Source organism: Poecilia latipinna, unplaced genomic scaffold (assembly GCF_001443285.1).
Source record: "Poecilia latipinna isolate Pla-1442-1.1 unplaced genomic scaffold, P_latipinna-1.0 Scaffold58, whole genome shotgun sequence".
NCBI lineage: Eukaryota > Metazoa > Chordata > Actinopteri > Cyprinodontiformes > Poeciliidae > Poecilia > Poecilia latipinna.
In genome coordinates, this window is record NW_015112674.1 from 39,032 (window position 1) to 52,519 (window position 13,488).

General features: G+C 39.9%; 2 protein-coding genes across 4 annotated transcripts in view; one reads left to right on the forward strand and one right to left on the reverse strand.

Annotated features, from left to right (window-relative positions):
- Positions 1–648: 648 nt before the first annotated feature.
- aarsd1 (alanyl-tRNA synthetase domain containing 1) lies at positions 649–6,240 on the forward strand. Its single transcript, XM_015055321.1, has 12 exons — positions 649–802; positions 1,063–1,191; positions 1,266–1,425; positions 2,136–2,193; positions 2,278–2,434; positions 3,186–3,302; positions 3,382–3,512; positions 3,596–3,662; positions 3,736–3,827; positions 4,700–4,754; positions 4,824–4,918; positions 4,999–6,240. Exons 1-12 carry the CDS (start codon positions 764–766, stop codon positions 5,135–5,137), a joined length of 1,239 nt encoding a protein of 412 aa, XP_014910807.1. The 5' UTR covers positions 649–763; the 3' UTR covers positions 5,138–6,240.
- A 567-nt stretch (positions 6,241–6,807) lies between these two features.
- Positions 6,808–13,488, reverse strand: part of LOC106961489 (myoferlin-like) — a 38,893-nt gene continuing 32,212 nt past the window's right edge. For all 3 annotated transcript variants that reach the window (XM_015055271.1, XM_015055260.1, XM_015055254.1), the window contains 16 exons: positions 12,829–12,840; positions 12,647–12,745; positions 12,400–12,528; positions 11,268–11,423; positions 11,091–11,182; positions 10,845–11,015; positions 10,590–10,738; positions 10,375–10,514; positions 9,534–9,622; positions 9,354–9,449; positions 8,926–9,067; positions 8,745–8,844; positions 8,461–8,654; positions 8,141–8,250; positions 7,911–8,058; positions 6,808–7,320 (listed from right to left, as the gene is read on the reverse strand). In XM_015055271.1, coding sequence (XP_014910757.1) covers positions 7,282–7,320; positions 7,911–8,058; positions 8,141–8,250; positions 8,461–8,654; positions 8,745–8,844; positions 8,926–9,067; positions 9,354–9,449; positions 9,534–9,622; positions 10,375–10,514; positions 10,590–10,738; positions 10,845–11,015; positions 11,091–11,182; positions 11,268–11,423; positions 12,400–12,528; positions 12,647–12,745; positions 12,829–12,840 — 1,866 coding nt within the window. In that variant the 3' untranslated portion in view covers positions 6,808–7,281. The remainder of the gene's footprint in view (positions 7,321–7,910; positions 8,059–8,140; positions 8,251–8,460; positions 8,655–8,744; positions 8,845–8,925; positions 9,068–9,353; positions 9,450–9,533; positions 9,623–10,374; positions 10,515–10,589; positions 10,739–10,844; positions 11,016–11,090; positions 11,183–11,267; positions 11,424–12,399; positions 12,529–12,646; positions 12,746–12,828; positions 12,841–13,488) is intronic.

Here is a 13,488-nt window from a genome sequence, read left to right on the forward strand (position 1 = left end):
ATGTCCAATACAAGTCAGACTCCTATCACCTATTCAATAGAAACAGATACTATTATCATTACTCGATGATTAGTGGTTGTTGTTGGGAAGTATAAACACCTTGGTGTTCACCTGGACAACAGACTGAACTTGACACCAGAGAGACAGAGCAGAGTTAACCTTTTGAGGAATCCTTCAGTGTTTTTTTTTTTTCTTCTAACCAGTTAAAGTGACTGAGGTCAAAGTTCTCATTCTCAACAGCAACCTTTTAACAAAATGCTGCATATCTTCCATAAATCTGTTGTTGCCATCTTTTCTAGCATTCTGTTGGGGCAGCAGCAACAGAGCCAGGAACTTACAGCTCAAAAAACTGATAAAGAAGGTTGGTTCTGTTCTGGGAACTACTGTGAAACATCTGGAGATGATGGTACAGAAATGCTTTTATATAAAATGAAGAACATTGTGGATAAAGAACATTAAATTATGTAGTACGAGTTACAACATTCAAGTTACCTCTAGGATTATATAAGTATTTTTGAATGTAACTGAACAGATAGACACTGATGTATTGTTTCGTCCTAAGCAAATAGATACAGGAAGAGTTCAACTGGGTGCCAGCCAATGATATGTGTGGCTCCTTTAAGAGATGTCCGACGAAAGAGGAAAACTCGAAAGCTGTTAAGTTTGGACTACATTGCTACCCGTGCTTCACTGACATCTTTGAGTTGGATAAGTTCGAACGAGTCTGCACCGATTTTAGGTTTCACCTCTTAAACAGCCCGGAATGGCTTTCCAGTGTCAGAGAGACTGTTATATGAAAGAGGTACGAGTCTCTAACGCGGAAACATAACCTTTAAATCCTGCTGGAGCTTCTAGCATGGCTGCTAAACTACAGTAGCTAAAGCTAACTTCACTTTTATTTTCAAGAATTAAAGTTTTTGTCTATTTTGAGCTTTGAATTGTGTGTTTATATTCATTGTGAATAGCATTTACTTACGGTGTTGCTCTTAAATCAATTGCAACATTGCCATACAAAATAGAAAAGCATTGCTGGCTGACCCATTTCCATTCATTCGCTTTCAGTTTGTCACCTCTGTGGTGTCCTGCTGTCCTGCGGAACTAAAACAAGAAGTGAATGGAAGGAAAGAAACCCTTAAAGGTTTTAATGTCCTGCTCAAAGATACAATTTTATTCCCTGAGGGAGGAGGCCAAGTAAGCGTATTCATCATTAAGCTTGTTCCACCACTGAAAGTGTGTGTGACGCTGTTTTCTTAATGCTCTCACAGCCAGATGACCATGGTCTGATTGGAGAGGTTCCAGTTTTAAGGGTGACCAGGCAGGGACCGGATGCAGTCCACTTTGTGACCTCACCTGTGGAGGTGGGTCAGGAGGTGCGCGTGACGGTAGACTGGGAGAGGAGATTTGATCATATGCAGCAACACTCAGGTGAGGAAGAGGAGGGTCAAATAGCAGTGCTTTAACTGCCCTGAGATAGAAATGCTTTCCAAGAATGTACGCATTTTTCTCCTTTTGTCACAATCACAAACATCCAGGTATGTTATTAGGGTGCTATGTAATAGGTCAACACCAAAATTGTGCGATGTGAAATGGAAGGGAAATAACACGTGGTTTTTCAATTTCACTACAAATGAAAATCTGAAAAGATTGGTGCAAATTTGGATTTAACTGATTTTATTTTGATGCCTCTGAATAACATCCAGGGCTACCGGATGAGTTCAGAAGTCCTTTAATTGGAGAACAAAGTCCATTTGTGTCCAAATTATTCTCAGCATAAATTCAGCTGTTCTGTTTCTGGCCTCAGAGGTTTGTTAGAGAACAATGCAGCATCATGGAGACCGAGCAGCACAGCAGACAAGTCAGGGAGGAAGTCCAGTCCTGACGGAGAGAGCCATTTTGCAAAAGAAAAAAGAGGAACAGATTTAGAGATAACCCAGAGCCCATGTGTAAGCGGCATGAGTTAGATTCATCATGTGAATGTAGCGTTGTCACTGGGCTGGTGGAAAGAATAGATGAGGAAGGTGGGCGTGATTGAATGTCAGATTTTCATATTTATTTGTCCCTGAAGAAATACAGTGAGCTGAGATTGCAACATGAAAAAATAAAATGTTCTAATATTTAGTTTTCTTCTTCTTTAGGCCAGCATTTAATCACAGCTCTGGCAGATGCAATGTTTGGATACAAGACCACTTCCTGGTACGTCATCGGATCAGTTTCACTGTTTATAGAGACCTGAGCATCTCCCTAGTCTGTTGTCATTTCCCCCCTCCCTCTCTTCAGGGACTTGGGACGTCACAGAAGCACAATCGAACTGGACACTCCGTCTGTTAAAGCCGCGCAGCTTCAGGAACTGGAAGAAGCCGTGAATGAGAAGATTCGATCTGGGATTCCCGTCAGTGTTCAACTCCTTGATTTAAGTGACCCTGCTGTGGAGAAAGTGCGTACGCACACACACACAGGTTGTACTCTGTAGCTGTGTTTCCATTTACCATAAAATTGCACAAATTATAATTACAAAAATAAATTTGCTCAATGGAAACACGCCAGCACACATTTTTGAGAAGTTTTTGCGCAAGGCTTAAGTGGTTTCTCAGACGTATTGAAATGGGTGGATTTTACAAACTGCAATAGAAACACTTTTTTCACATCGCACAAGTCACATGATCAACAGCCGGATGTTACTACTGGCGAAAACGAAGACGACAGGAAGTTGTTGTAGGATGATAGTTTTTGTTTTTTCAATGTTCAGCTGGCTCCACCAGAGCTCTCACAGCATCACAGTTCATCAAAAGTTGTGCGTTATTTGAACGTGCTGAATCCAAAATCTTCTGTAAAATCTTTGTCTAATTTCTCCAAAACGCCGCATAGATAACCGCTCCCAAGTAGGCGGGGCTTGTCACTCCAACGCCTGAATAAGACACCAAAATCTAATCTTATGCCTGAAATATGAATGTGTTACAGTTTAAAAACCACAGCAGTGACGGACATAATGATTTATCGCATGAACAAGCTTATTCACGTGATTTTAATTTCATTTCTCATTTAATAAAAACACTGCAAGTGTGAAATAGATTTTTGTACAATAGCTGAATATAGACAGATTTGTGCACATTAGTAATGGAAACACAGCAGCAGACACTGAGCTCTGTGACTCAGTGACTGAAACGTGATCACTTTGTGTGAGGCAGGTGAGAAGTCGGGGGCTGCCAGACGACCATGCAGGGCCTATTCGAATCATCGACATGGAGGGCATTGATGCCAACATGTGCTGTGGAACCCATGTGACCAACCTCAGCCACTTACAGGTGACTCCATCACTCAGAAACAGACATCAGCTGAGGTGGTTATGATAAAAACAACTTCTCTCTCGATTTTTCATCTCAGGTCATAAAGCTGCTGGGAACAGAGAAGGGAAAGAAAAACAAAACCAACCTGATCTTCCTTACAGGGAACAGAGTCCTGAAGTATGCGGAGAAGAGCTACAGCACAGAGCGATCGCTGGTCTCTCTCCTGAAGTAGGTTCAAATTGACATGTCTGAAGAATCCCCACAATGCAAAGCTCAGGGATAAAAGCATCGTCTTGGTCATTACTCCACAGGACAGGTCCAGACGAGCACGTCGAGGCCGTGGAGAAGATCCAGAAGTCTGTCAAGTTGCTCCAGAAGGTAGAAGGATTTCAGCTTCTGTCTGAAGCTGGAGCGCTGAAGTTTTATCCAACCCATCACAATCTGTTTCCAGAGCAACCTGAGTCTGCTGCGGGACATGGCCGTCCTTATTGCTCGGGACTTTAAGAACAACCCTCACAGAGGAAACTTCTTCAGCTTTCACAAGTAAGAGACGGTCAACATAGAAAACTATTCATTACAATCAGAAAATAAGGATTTATGGGGGGATTTTATGTGAGTCACTTAATATTACATTACTGTGTAAAGTTGAAAAGAATAAAGAGAACTGAAAAAAAGAAAAGTTGAGGTTTGTTGTTGGGAAGCACGATATATCAGCATTCACAACGGTATCGGCCTGATGAGTAGAACTGTGTTGATAACAACCTATGTTTATTTCAGGAGGGGGCGGGGCTTGTCCCTGTGTGTAGCTCCAGCTCAGATGTCATAAGTTTTTCTGGATGATAAATTGCGATAAATGATAACATTTGTGTTTTGAGACCATTTTCAATTAATCTAGTGGTAATGGTATAATGCAAGTACAGCCTCTCAAAGGTCAACAAACTAATTTCAAAAGTACCTTTAACACTGGAACCCCACATTTAAATATACCAAAACAATAAATAAAATGGATTATGTCATCCCTAAACAAAATTGACAAATTACTTAGCATCAAATGTTTGCAGCACTTTTCAAAATGGCAGCTTTACAAAAATATTAAAGGGCATCACATTATTGCACTTATTTCAGTTTATCATGCGATCAACAGGCTTACTGAGAAGCCTTGACAGTGGATTAATATATTAATATTTCAGTGTTAAAATGGCATAGAAATATCTCAGTAAATATTGGTTATCAGCCCACACTAGCAATGTTATTGGCCCAATTTATCGTTTTTTTTTTGTTTTGTTTTTTTATTGGTGCATCCCTAGTTTGTAGTTGTAATATGAGGAAATGTGCAAACTTTGAGGGGATGAATAAAAACCTTTGCAATGCATTAGAAATGTTTGACAATAATTGAAATTTTCCTCTAACTACAGAAAAGAAGGTGACAATGAGTTCATGAACATCATCGCCAATGAAATAAACACAGAGGTAAGACCTCCACCTGCCTGCTTGAGCCCCGCCTGATAATCCTGGAGTAATGATTTTATTTGCCTGAAGGAAACTCTGGTTTTCCTCACTGTTGGAGAGGAAAAGGGAGCCGGTTTGTTTCTCCTTGCTGGACCCAGTGGACAAGTCACTGAATTAGGCCCACGGTAGGAGAGTCTGATACTTTTGTATTATTAAAAAAAAAAAAAAAAAAAAGAGCTGTTGAAGACGCCTCTGTTCTCTTCAGGATTTTGGAGTTGCTTCAGGGAAAAGGGGCGGGGAAGAACGGGCGTTTCCAAGGCAAAGCCAACAGCCTGGCGCGCAGAGAGGAGGTGGAGGCTTTCCTGAGGCAGCGCTGCAAACATCACAGCTCAGAGGAAGAGTAAAGCCTGCAGCAGAGAGCGCCCCCTGGAGGGAAGACCTTAAACCCCAGAAAAAGATGTGTACAGAACCCTAGAATAAAGTCACATTATTGCAGTGGGATGCTCAGTAGAACATTTAGAAAAGTTTGAGCTTTATTTAGGAGCAAATTTATACATAAACAGTTTACAAAATAACTGGCACAACTGCTGGCACCTGTTCTGCTAACAGAACAGGGTGTTTACACGGCTTCTCTAGATTCTCACAGCTGTTCTACCAGATTTCGGTCTGAGGCTTGGCCTGACCCAGAGAGAAGGTTCAACCTGTTTAGTGGCTCATTCCCCCCCGATGGCCCATTTGCAGTTTTCTGGTGCAGTTCACCACAATTCTATTTAAAATGTGAAAGTTGTATTTCTAAGCGTTAATGACGGCAGGTGCTGGATGCTTTGCCCTCAGCATCACAGGTCTCTCACCGTACTGAGGTGGTAACAGCTTGGGCTGTTTGATGTGTGGCTCATCTGAGGACATGGATGCAGCTAAAGCTACAGTTTAGCTTAGCATGCGGATATTTGTAATGTTAGGAGTTATTACGGCAACCACAAGATGCCACAGTATGCTGCAGCTCTGTGACAGTTTGGGAGTTTTTGTCACCATTTACACCCATAAAAACCAGAAAGTCATGAATTAGACATTTCTTGAAAAGTCAGAGAAATGAAATGTGTTGCATTTGTTGTATTAGTCATTTTGTTAAACATTTCTTATTGTGGACTTTCTTCCATGCTGAATAAAGTTTGTCCAGAATTAGGTTGTTTTCTAAACATTTTAGTGACATTCTGCAATATATGTTGAGTTTATATTATACAGAGCTCTGTACACATCTTTACCAAAGATGCCAGTTTGTCTATTTCTGTATGTACATATTAATTATTTTTGGTTTGCTGAAATACTGGAGCACTTTTCTAATGATGTACATATTTCAATGTGAAATACTGACAGGTGGCTCCTATATCCATGTGAAACACAGGATGATGATTCAGGATAGAAATGCAGCCTCCGTTTAAATCCAGCTGTTTTTACGGTGCACCGTCTGAGATGCTTTTGTTGTTTATTTTATCTCCATGTGAAACATTAAAAAAACAAGACCTAGTTTGCAGAGAGATATGAAAGAGCCATAATATGAAAAAGAAAAGAAAAAAAACTATCAACCGTCACGTACATAAAAGCCACATTTGATAAACCTCTAACCTGAATGAGTATTTGATCTGTTTTTATAGATTAAGTTGAATTTCAATGAACATCTTTGGGACTCTAAATTTGAAACTATTATTAACCAGTTACCAATTGAAATCCTTTCATTATCAGTTTCCCATATCTGTCTGCAGATATAATAAATCATAAATATAGTAAAACGAACTGCTTAATTTTACTGTCATAGTCAACATGTCCATGACTGTTAGTGGTTGAGATCCTCTCCAGTGATCAGCCTCAAATATTTCATCATAATGCGATGAAAGAAATCCTGAAGAACAAACTTAACAGATGAAATTTTCTCTTCTGTCATATTTGCACAATAAATATAGATTTCATTTGAAATTTTGAGTCTTTATTTTATCAATTCTCTAACATTGTTTTCCATTCATGTGAAAGTGATGCACTACAGCAGTAAACGCCACTGGCGACTCATTAAAACAAATCCTCTGGAAATATTTCACTTTAATGTAAAACATGTTTAATATTCCACTTAAAAACAGGACAGACATGAAGGAATGGTTTGGCACAATAATGTTAATGAGAAAAATCAGGAAGACACCTTGTAATGAAGGAATGAATGAGAGGCTTGCGTTGAAAGTCTTAAAACCATCTCAGTGACTGTGTGGATAAAATTGTCTCCATACCAACGTAGAACCAGAACCTGCGTTCAGACTGCATGACCTTACAACAGACATTAAAGTGGTCCAACCACCTGAGGTTTTAGGCTGCACTGCAGTGTTAAATGTCAACAGTGTCCCATGTTTGTCGCCTTGAAGCCGTCTACATAAAATACACATTTATTATGGCAACAGTGCAAATATGCAAAAACACCCATCCTCAATAATAAAACACTGTCAGCTGTGAAAATAAAGCTAAACCTGTTTAGTTTGGCTGAGTGTTCAGTCTGCTTGATCCGTTGTCACTGGAGTGGCTTCACAATTTTCATGGAGATGTAGTTCTGAAACAGAGAAGTTAAGACGAGTTAGCGCTGCTCCGGTACCTGGACTATATTATTTGGAGTATTTTTCATAAAAGATATTTAGAAAAGTTTCAGGTAGAATTAGATATCACTGTAACCTCACTGCAAACACTGCTGCAGTGCTGATGATGAACTTGGATCAAATGTCCAAACTTTGTCATGTGGGTCAAAATTACCAAGTCAAAAGTAATTGGCAGCCAGATTTATATCGATTAATAAACTAAGCATGCTGTATTTTAATAGAAATCTTAGCATATTTTTTGCAGGTTATGAATATTTATGTTTGTTTTAATTAAAAGAAATGACTGAAATCCAAATTGCAAATTCTTTTTAGGGTTGATTATTTTCCATATTCTGTGCTTAGAATTTGAAGTCTAAATTCAGTCATAACTGTGAAAATCCTTGCTGTATATAGTTTAACAAATTATTAAAAGCAGATTTGGTTGAACTAGTTTGGGTAAAACTCAATGAATATATACATTAAGTATAAAATGATCAAAAAAAAAAAAAAAGCAAATAGTGTGGTTATTAAAGGACATATACTTTCATGTTATGTAATTTGCTCTTACTGGTAAAGAGTACAGCAGGATGGCGATGAAGAGCACGACGATGATGAGGATAATGAGTCCAATGAACACCCACTTGAACCTTCTCCATATAATGAACTTCATGGTCTTGCAGGGGTTAGTGAACCAGAAGAAAGAGGTTTCTGGACGGCTGGTGAGGGAATAAAGCAGCGTTTGTTCAGTTGAACTGAAACCCGGCCCGTTCTGTACAGTTCGGTACGGCGACTTCTTACTTGGGAAAGTCTAGCTTTGGGTTCATGTTGGGTTCGTCCCGTCCTTTTCCTGCAGGTCTCTCGTCTGCTTCTGCTTCACTCACAATCTCCAGCGTCATCTCCACTTTACCCTGCCAAGATGAAAAAGTGAATAAGTTTGAACTAGTCTGTCCACAGATTCTCATTAAAACTGCTCTACAAACCTTACTGCTCCTCTTTTTACCTGAACGGTTAGAGCTACATCTCAAGAATTTATTTTTATACTTGAATCAAACTATTCAGAAATTTGTCTTACAATGCAATAAGGAAGGTCTTTGTTAAAAAAGAAACACTGTACTTACACCCAGTACTCTCTTCCCGTCCTGTTCGATGGAGCAAGGCCACCAGCCTCTGACTGACTGCTGAGCAAACAGAGACTTGGCAGTCGTCAGTTTGTCTGGTGTTCCGATTTCCAGATTATCCATCATGTCCAGGGAGCATTTCTCTGGAGTTTTGGCAGGAGGGACCAGCTTGCGTAAATCCAGCTCCAGCATGCCTGAAAACAACAAGAGTCAACAAGTTTTGTAGTTTCCACAGTTATGAAAGTAAATACTGTGTGACACAAGGTGCAGTTTTGGGCTTTTACCTAAGTAATCGTCCAATGAGAACTTGTCGTTATCCCATATCTGAAGCAGCAGCTTGGGAGGAATCCTGAACTCTGTATTGTCAAGACTCCAAAAGTGTTCCTGTTGCAGAACGAATACACACACAGTTATATTCATTCAACAAAGCTGGTCCACTTTACAAAAACCTTAAACACGAATTACCTTCTTGGAGACGAGGCAGAGCTGTTCAGCTGGCAGGTAGTCAAAGCCAAAGACAAACCGCCAGTTAAAGTTTCCGTCTCCATCCAGAGACCTGTAGTGTACGTCAGTCTTCTGTTTGTCCTCCTCCATGCCCGGCATCCAGCTGCCACAGAGAATGACAGAACTCATGCACTCATGAATGTCCTTTGATTGGACAACAAACAACCCTTAGAGAAAAACTAGACAAGGTTTGAATTTACCAAGGAAAATTTTTCTCATCCACAATTGAGACTGAATTCTATATTCAGTCTCAAAAGTACATAACTAATATTTGATTAAACATCACTGTGTGAGCAACACCTTGACCACAAGCTTTCTGTTGCCATCAACATGATTCAATATGGTTTCATTTGTAAAGTCGCTTCTTGTTGTTGAAGGACTGACTGTACCCTTTCACGTAGATGTCGCTCATGTTCTCTCCTGTGATGCTGGTTTCATCCAGAGTGACGTCGGTGGTGTTCCAGATGACCGCTCGCAGGAAGAACCTGAACATCGGCACAGGTCGTAAGGTCAGGTCAGCTTGGTGGCATAATTGTGCGTTCAACGGGGGAGAAACATTGCCGACTTACTTTTTGGGTTTGCGGGGTGTGATGTCAAAGGGAGGACCAGGGAGCCCGATGCTTTTGGGGAAGACATCTACCCACATCTGAAGCCTTCCCTTTAACCAACACATAATGTAATCAGTATAAACACTAATTTGACCATATATTCAGATTTGTTTTCGTCAAGGCAGTCATACCAAAATAATGCTTCAGATTTGTTACATGACTATGAAATTTAGTGTAGTTATTAGGACCATATGTGATAGACAAACACAAAGTAGTGCATAAGTAGTGGAAGGAAAACATTTTTTTAATATGTACACAAAAATGTGACATCCATTTGTGTTAGTCAAAATAAATAAAATAAAATTTCCACCACAATTACCACTTCAGGTGTTTGAGGAACACATCTAGTTTTGCAAATATAGAAACTGAAAATAAAACCTTAAAAAAAAAAAATCCAATTGGACTCAATGTCTGAAACAACATACTTTTCAAAAAAAGGTTTTTGCATAAGGATGGGGTTTTTTTTTTTTCAGTCATATCAAAATTCAGTCACAAAACTGCAACAGAAACATTTTTTTTTACATCACCAGTCACATAATCAACAATCAGATGTTACTACTGGCCAAAACGACAAAGACAATGACAGGAAGATGACGTTTTTTTCTTTTTCTTTTTTTAATTATATAGAATATAGACACATTTGCACAATGGCGATGGAAATGCAGCTACTGTAAGGCTACAATGAATTTTATTAAGGGGCTGAAAATAAATGCAGTAAAAACTTTTCAGATTTTTACTTAAAAAAAACCCCAACAATTTAAAAGCTATGCATGACTGAACTGCTGGGTGACTGATGTCTAACCTGAGACAGATTTGGCTGGAAGGAGCTGTAGAGGGTCCTGGTCTCCACGTGTTCAGGAACGAGTCCCTGAGTTCTGAGGACGTGCAGACAAAGGCGTTCCCGCGGCGGGCCCAGGTGCTGGTGAATTTCCGTGTTGTTTTCTTTACGACAAAACAGAGTTTCATTTAAACTGGTTGAAACAAGCGACCCTTTCTTACATCGTTTTAATCTCTTACCAAACTGAGCCAAAGTGTAATCTTTTCCGTTGAACGTAAGCGACGTGCCGTTGTCCTCCGTCCTGGGCTTGGACAGGCCTTTCAGTCGGGCCAGGTTCTCCAGGATCTGAGATGGCTTCAGCTGATCCCGCCACTGGTTGATGCCAGAGCTTCGATGACACAGAATCATATTTCACATCCCTGTCCTTAAAAGCTCTTCAGATGTTTCACTGCATGTGAGGATGATAAAATCAAGCGGGCCGATAGTTTGCTCACATGCAGTAGGTCTGAGGAAGGCCGCAGTAGGAGTTGTATCGAGATAGGAAGCGGTTCTCGAGGTCAATGACCGTCTCGCCAACCTTTTCGTCACGAGTCAGGAGATCATAGTCGTACACGGCGATTTTCAGGTCCTTGTCTTGAGGCAGGAAACACGTCATCTCAAACATCCTGAAAAAGTGGAAGGTTGGAAAATGCTCAGCGTGACACTGGGGGAAGGATGAACAACAAGGCCAGTAGATTCACCTTCCAAACACAGGGTTCAGGGTGTTGGGCAGGTAGTTATCTCTGTCATCCATTGTGTTTCTGCCCACTGATATTTTAATGTACGGGTCACACTGAAAAGACATAAACCAAATTAAAGTGGAAAAACCAAGAGCATGACGATGATTGTTTTTTTCCCCACTACAGCTCAATTCTCACTCTGCCGTTGTTGTCTTTAGGCTGCAGGTCAATTGCCCGAACCACATAAATTCTGACCAAACACTCCTGAGGTCCGCTTTCCGGCAGCTCTCGGAACTGCCGGGGTGGGGCAGCAATGCTGGGGTCATCTGGCAGTGGGTACACTTTGAATGCCCCCTAGTGGTAGGAACAGGGAAACACAGATGAGCTCAGGAGAGTGTGGTAGCTTCCATAAAGCAAACCACGACAGGGTTTTTTGTTTTGTGTTTCTTTAAAAAACTAAAGTATTTATTATACAACACAGTATGACATGCATAGCAACGGTACATTTGTTAAAAAGAAAAAAAAAAAAACAAAACTGTGGGTTAATGAATGAATGTTGATGACAGTGTGTGTGTGTGTGTGTGTGCATGTGTGTGTATATGCGCGCGTGCATGTGTGTGAGCAATGACTGTGGACTGAATGAATTAACACCGACATTATCAGTGTATAAAGAAATTAAAAACATCAATCACGTCATAATAGTGAAAAGAATAAATCAATAAAGTCAGTTAATCGTAAATGTGCAATGGATCAATTACTTTAATTTTTTCAACTGAATTGGGACCATTTTGCATCACTGAATCGAAAAATGACATCCATTTTTTCTCAATCAGGTCAGGTTTTTGTTCCAATTTGATTTAGAAAAATCCCATCTTGTGACTAACTTGATGACATTTTTGTGACATCAGTTCATTTCTGTTCATATTTCTCATCCAAAAAAGGTTTTAGGAGAAAAAAAGTGTTTTCTAAGAGTGTATTAATTAAATGTTACAAACTTGGACTTCTGTAAATTGAATAATAAACACTGAAGTTCATGTGAATTGAACATTACATCTTCATTGTGTAAAATTCTCCGTCTCTTTTCTGTCCTGATGGAATCTCTCCTTCTGCTCGTCACTCACTGATCAGATTCTCAGGAAACCAATCCACATGAGAGAACAAGTCATGAATTTTGATGCTCCTGTTGCTCCATAGTTCAGAAAGTTGACCTGGTTGAGCAAAACCAATGGCATTTTTGGATTCGGCTCATCAAAACAGTTGAAAACCCCAGACAGTTGTTTTGGCTGTTGACCAGTGTTTTATTCTGAATATGTTTTGGTACCAAACGGACCTTGAACTCTCCGACCACGGTGGGGTCTTCGTCCCCGTTTTCATTCTTGCCTCGCTGCAGTTTGAACGTGTTGCAGAAGTCGGTCAACCCTTTGAAATCGTCGACATTCTCCAACTCACGGTCATACACCTGAAAATTTGCACCAACATTTAAGATTTGTGCAACCAGAAACATAATTCTGTTTGCCACATAATGAGCTGTGATGGGTCAGGATCATTTCGTGTGAGAAGAAATCAAGTCTGCGTACTTTAAGGGTGTCGTAGCCTTTGCTGGTGTAAGGGCCACATTTCTCCTGGTCTCCAACTGAAGCGTAGAATTTACTCCACCAATCAACCGTTTCCTTTTCCTGAAGTGCAGTTGTGTTGCATGATTATCTTGGCAGAGTTAAATGTGCAATCAGAACTTGAAAGATAGAAATGTTTGCCTCACCTTTTCTGAGTGCTTTGAAGACAGACAGGATGAGGAAAAAGGTCAATAAATGAGTCAGTCATGACATCATCAAAGGACACACATGGCGAAGGCGATGTGGCGAAGGATTAGTGAGCATTCCTGTTTTTATGATTGATGGTACAAGGGTGTAACAAGGAAGGCAGATGCACCTCTGAAAGAAGTCTTCAAATGTTACCAGCACTGACCAATCAATAAAAAAGGTTCAAATTAGAGGTTAGATTTATAGCAGGAGCTGAACCAAAATTCAGACCAGGATGGGTCAAAATTATCTGGTTGGTGATCGAGTCAGGCTCGCGCTTCTGTGGTGCATTTTTCACAAAGCGTACAGGACAAACAGCACAGAGAAAACTAAATGAAAAGTGTGAAATAAAGACGTGTTAATCTAATTATAACAGTCTAAAAAGTGGATCACCCTGCCAAGGAAAGAAAGAATGGTGCACTAGTTAGGACTAACAAGCGCAGCGCATTAAACTACTAATGTAGACTTCAGGCTCTAATTAGAGTTAATGTTTGGATGTTTTTTTAGGTCCAACCTAAAAAAAAAAAAAAAAAAAAAAAAAAAAAAAAAAATTTTCCACTAAAAAAAATTTTAAAAGGGTATTAAAACCCTTTTTTTTTTTTTTAGAAGGCGGTAGGGGT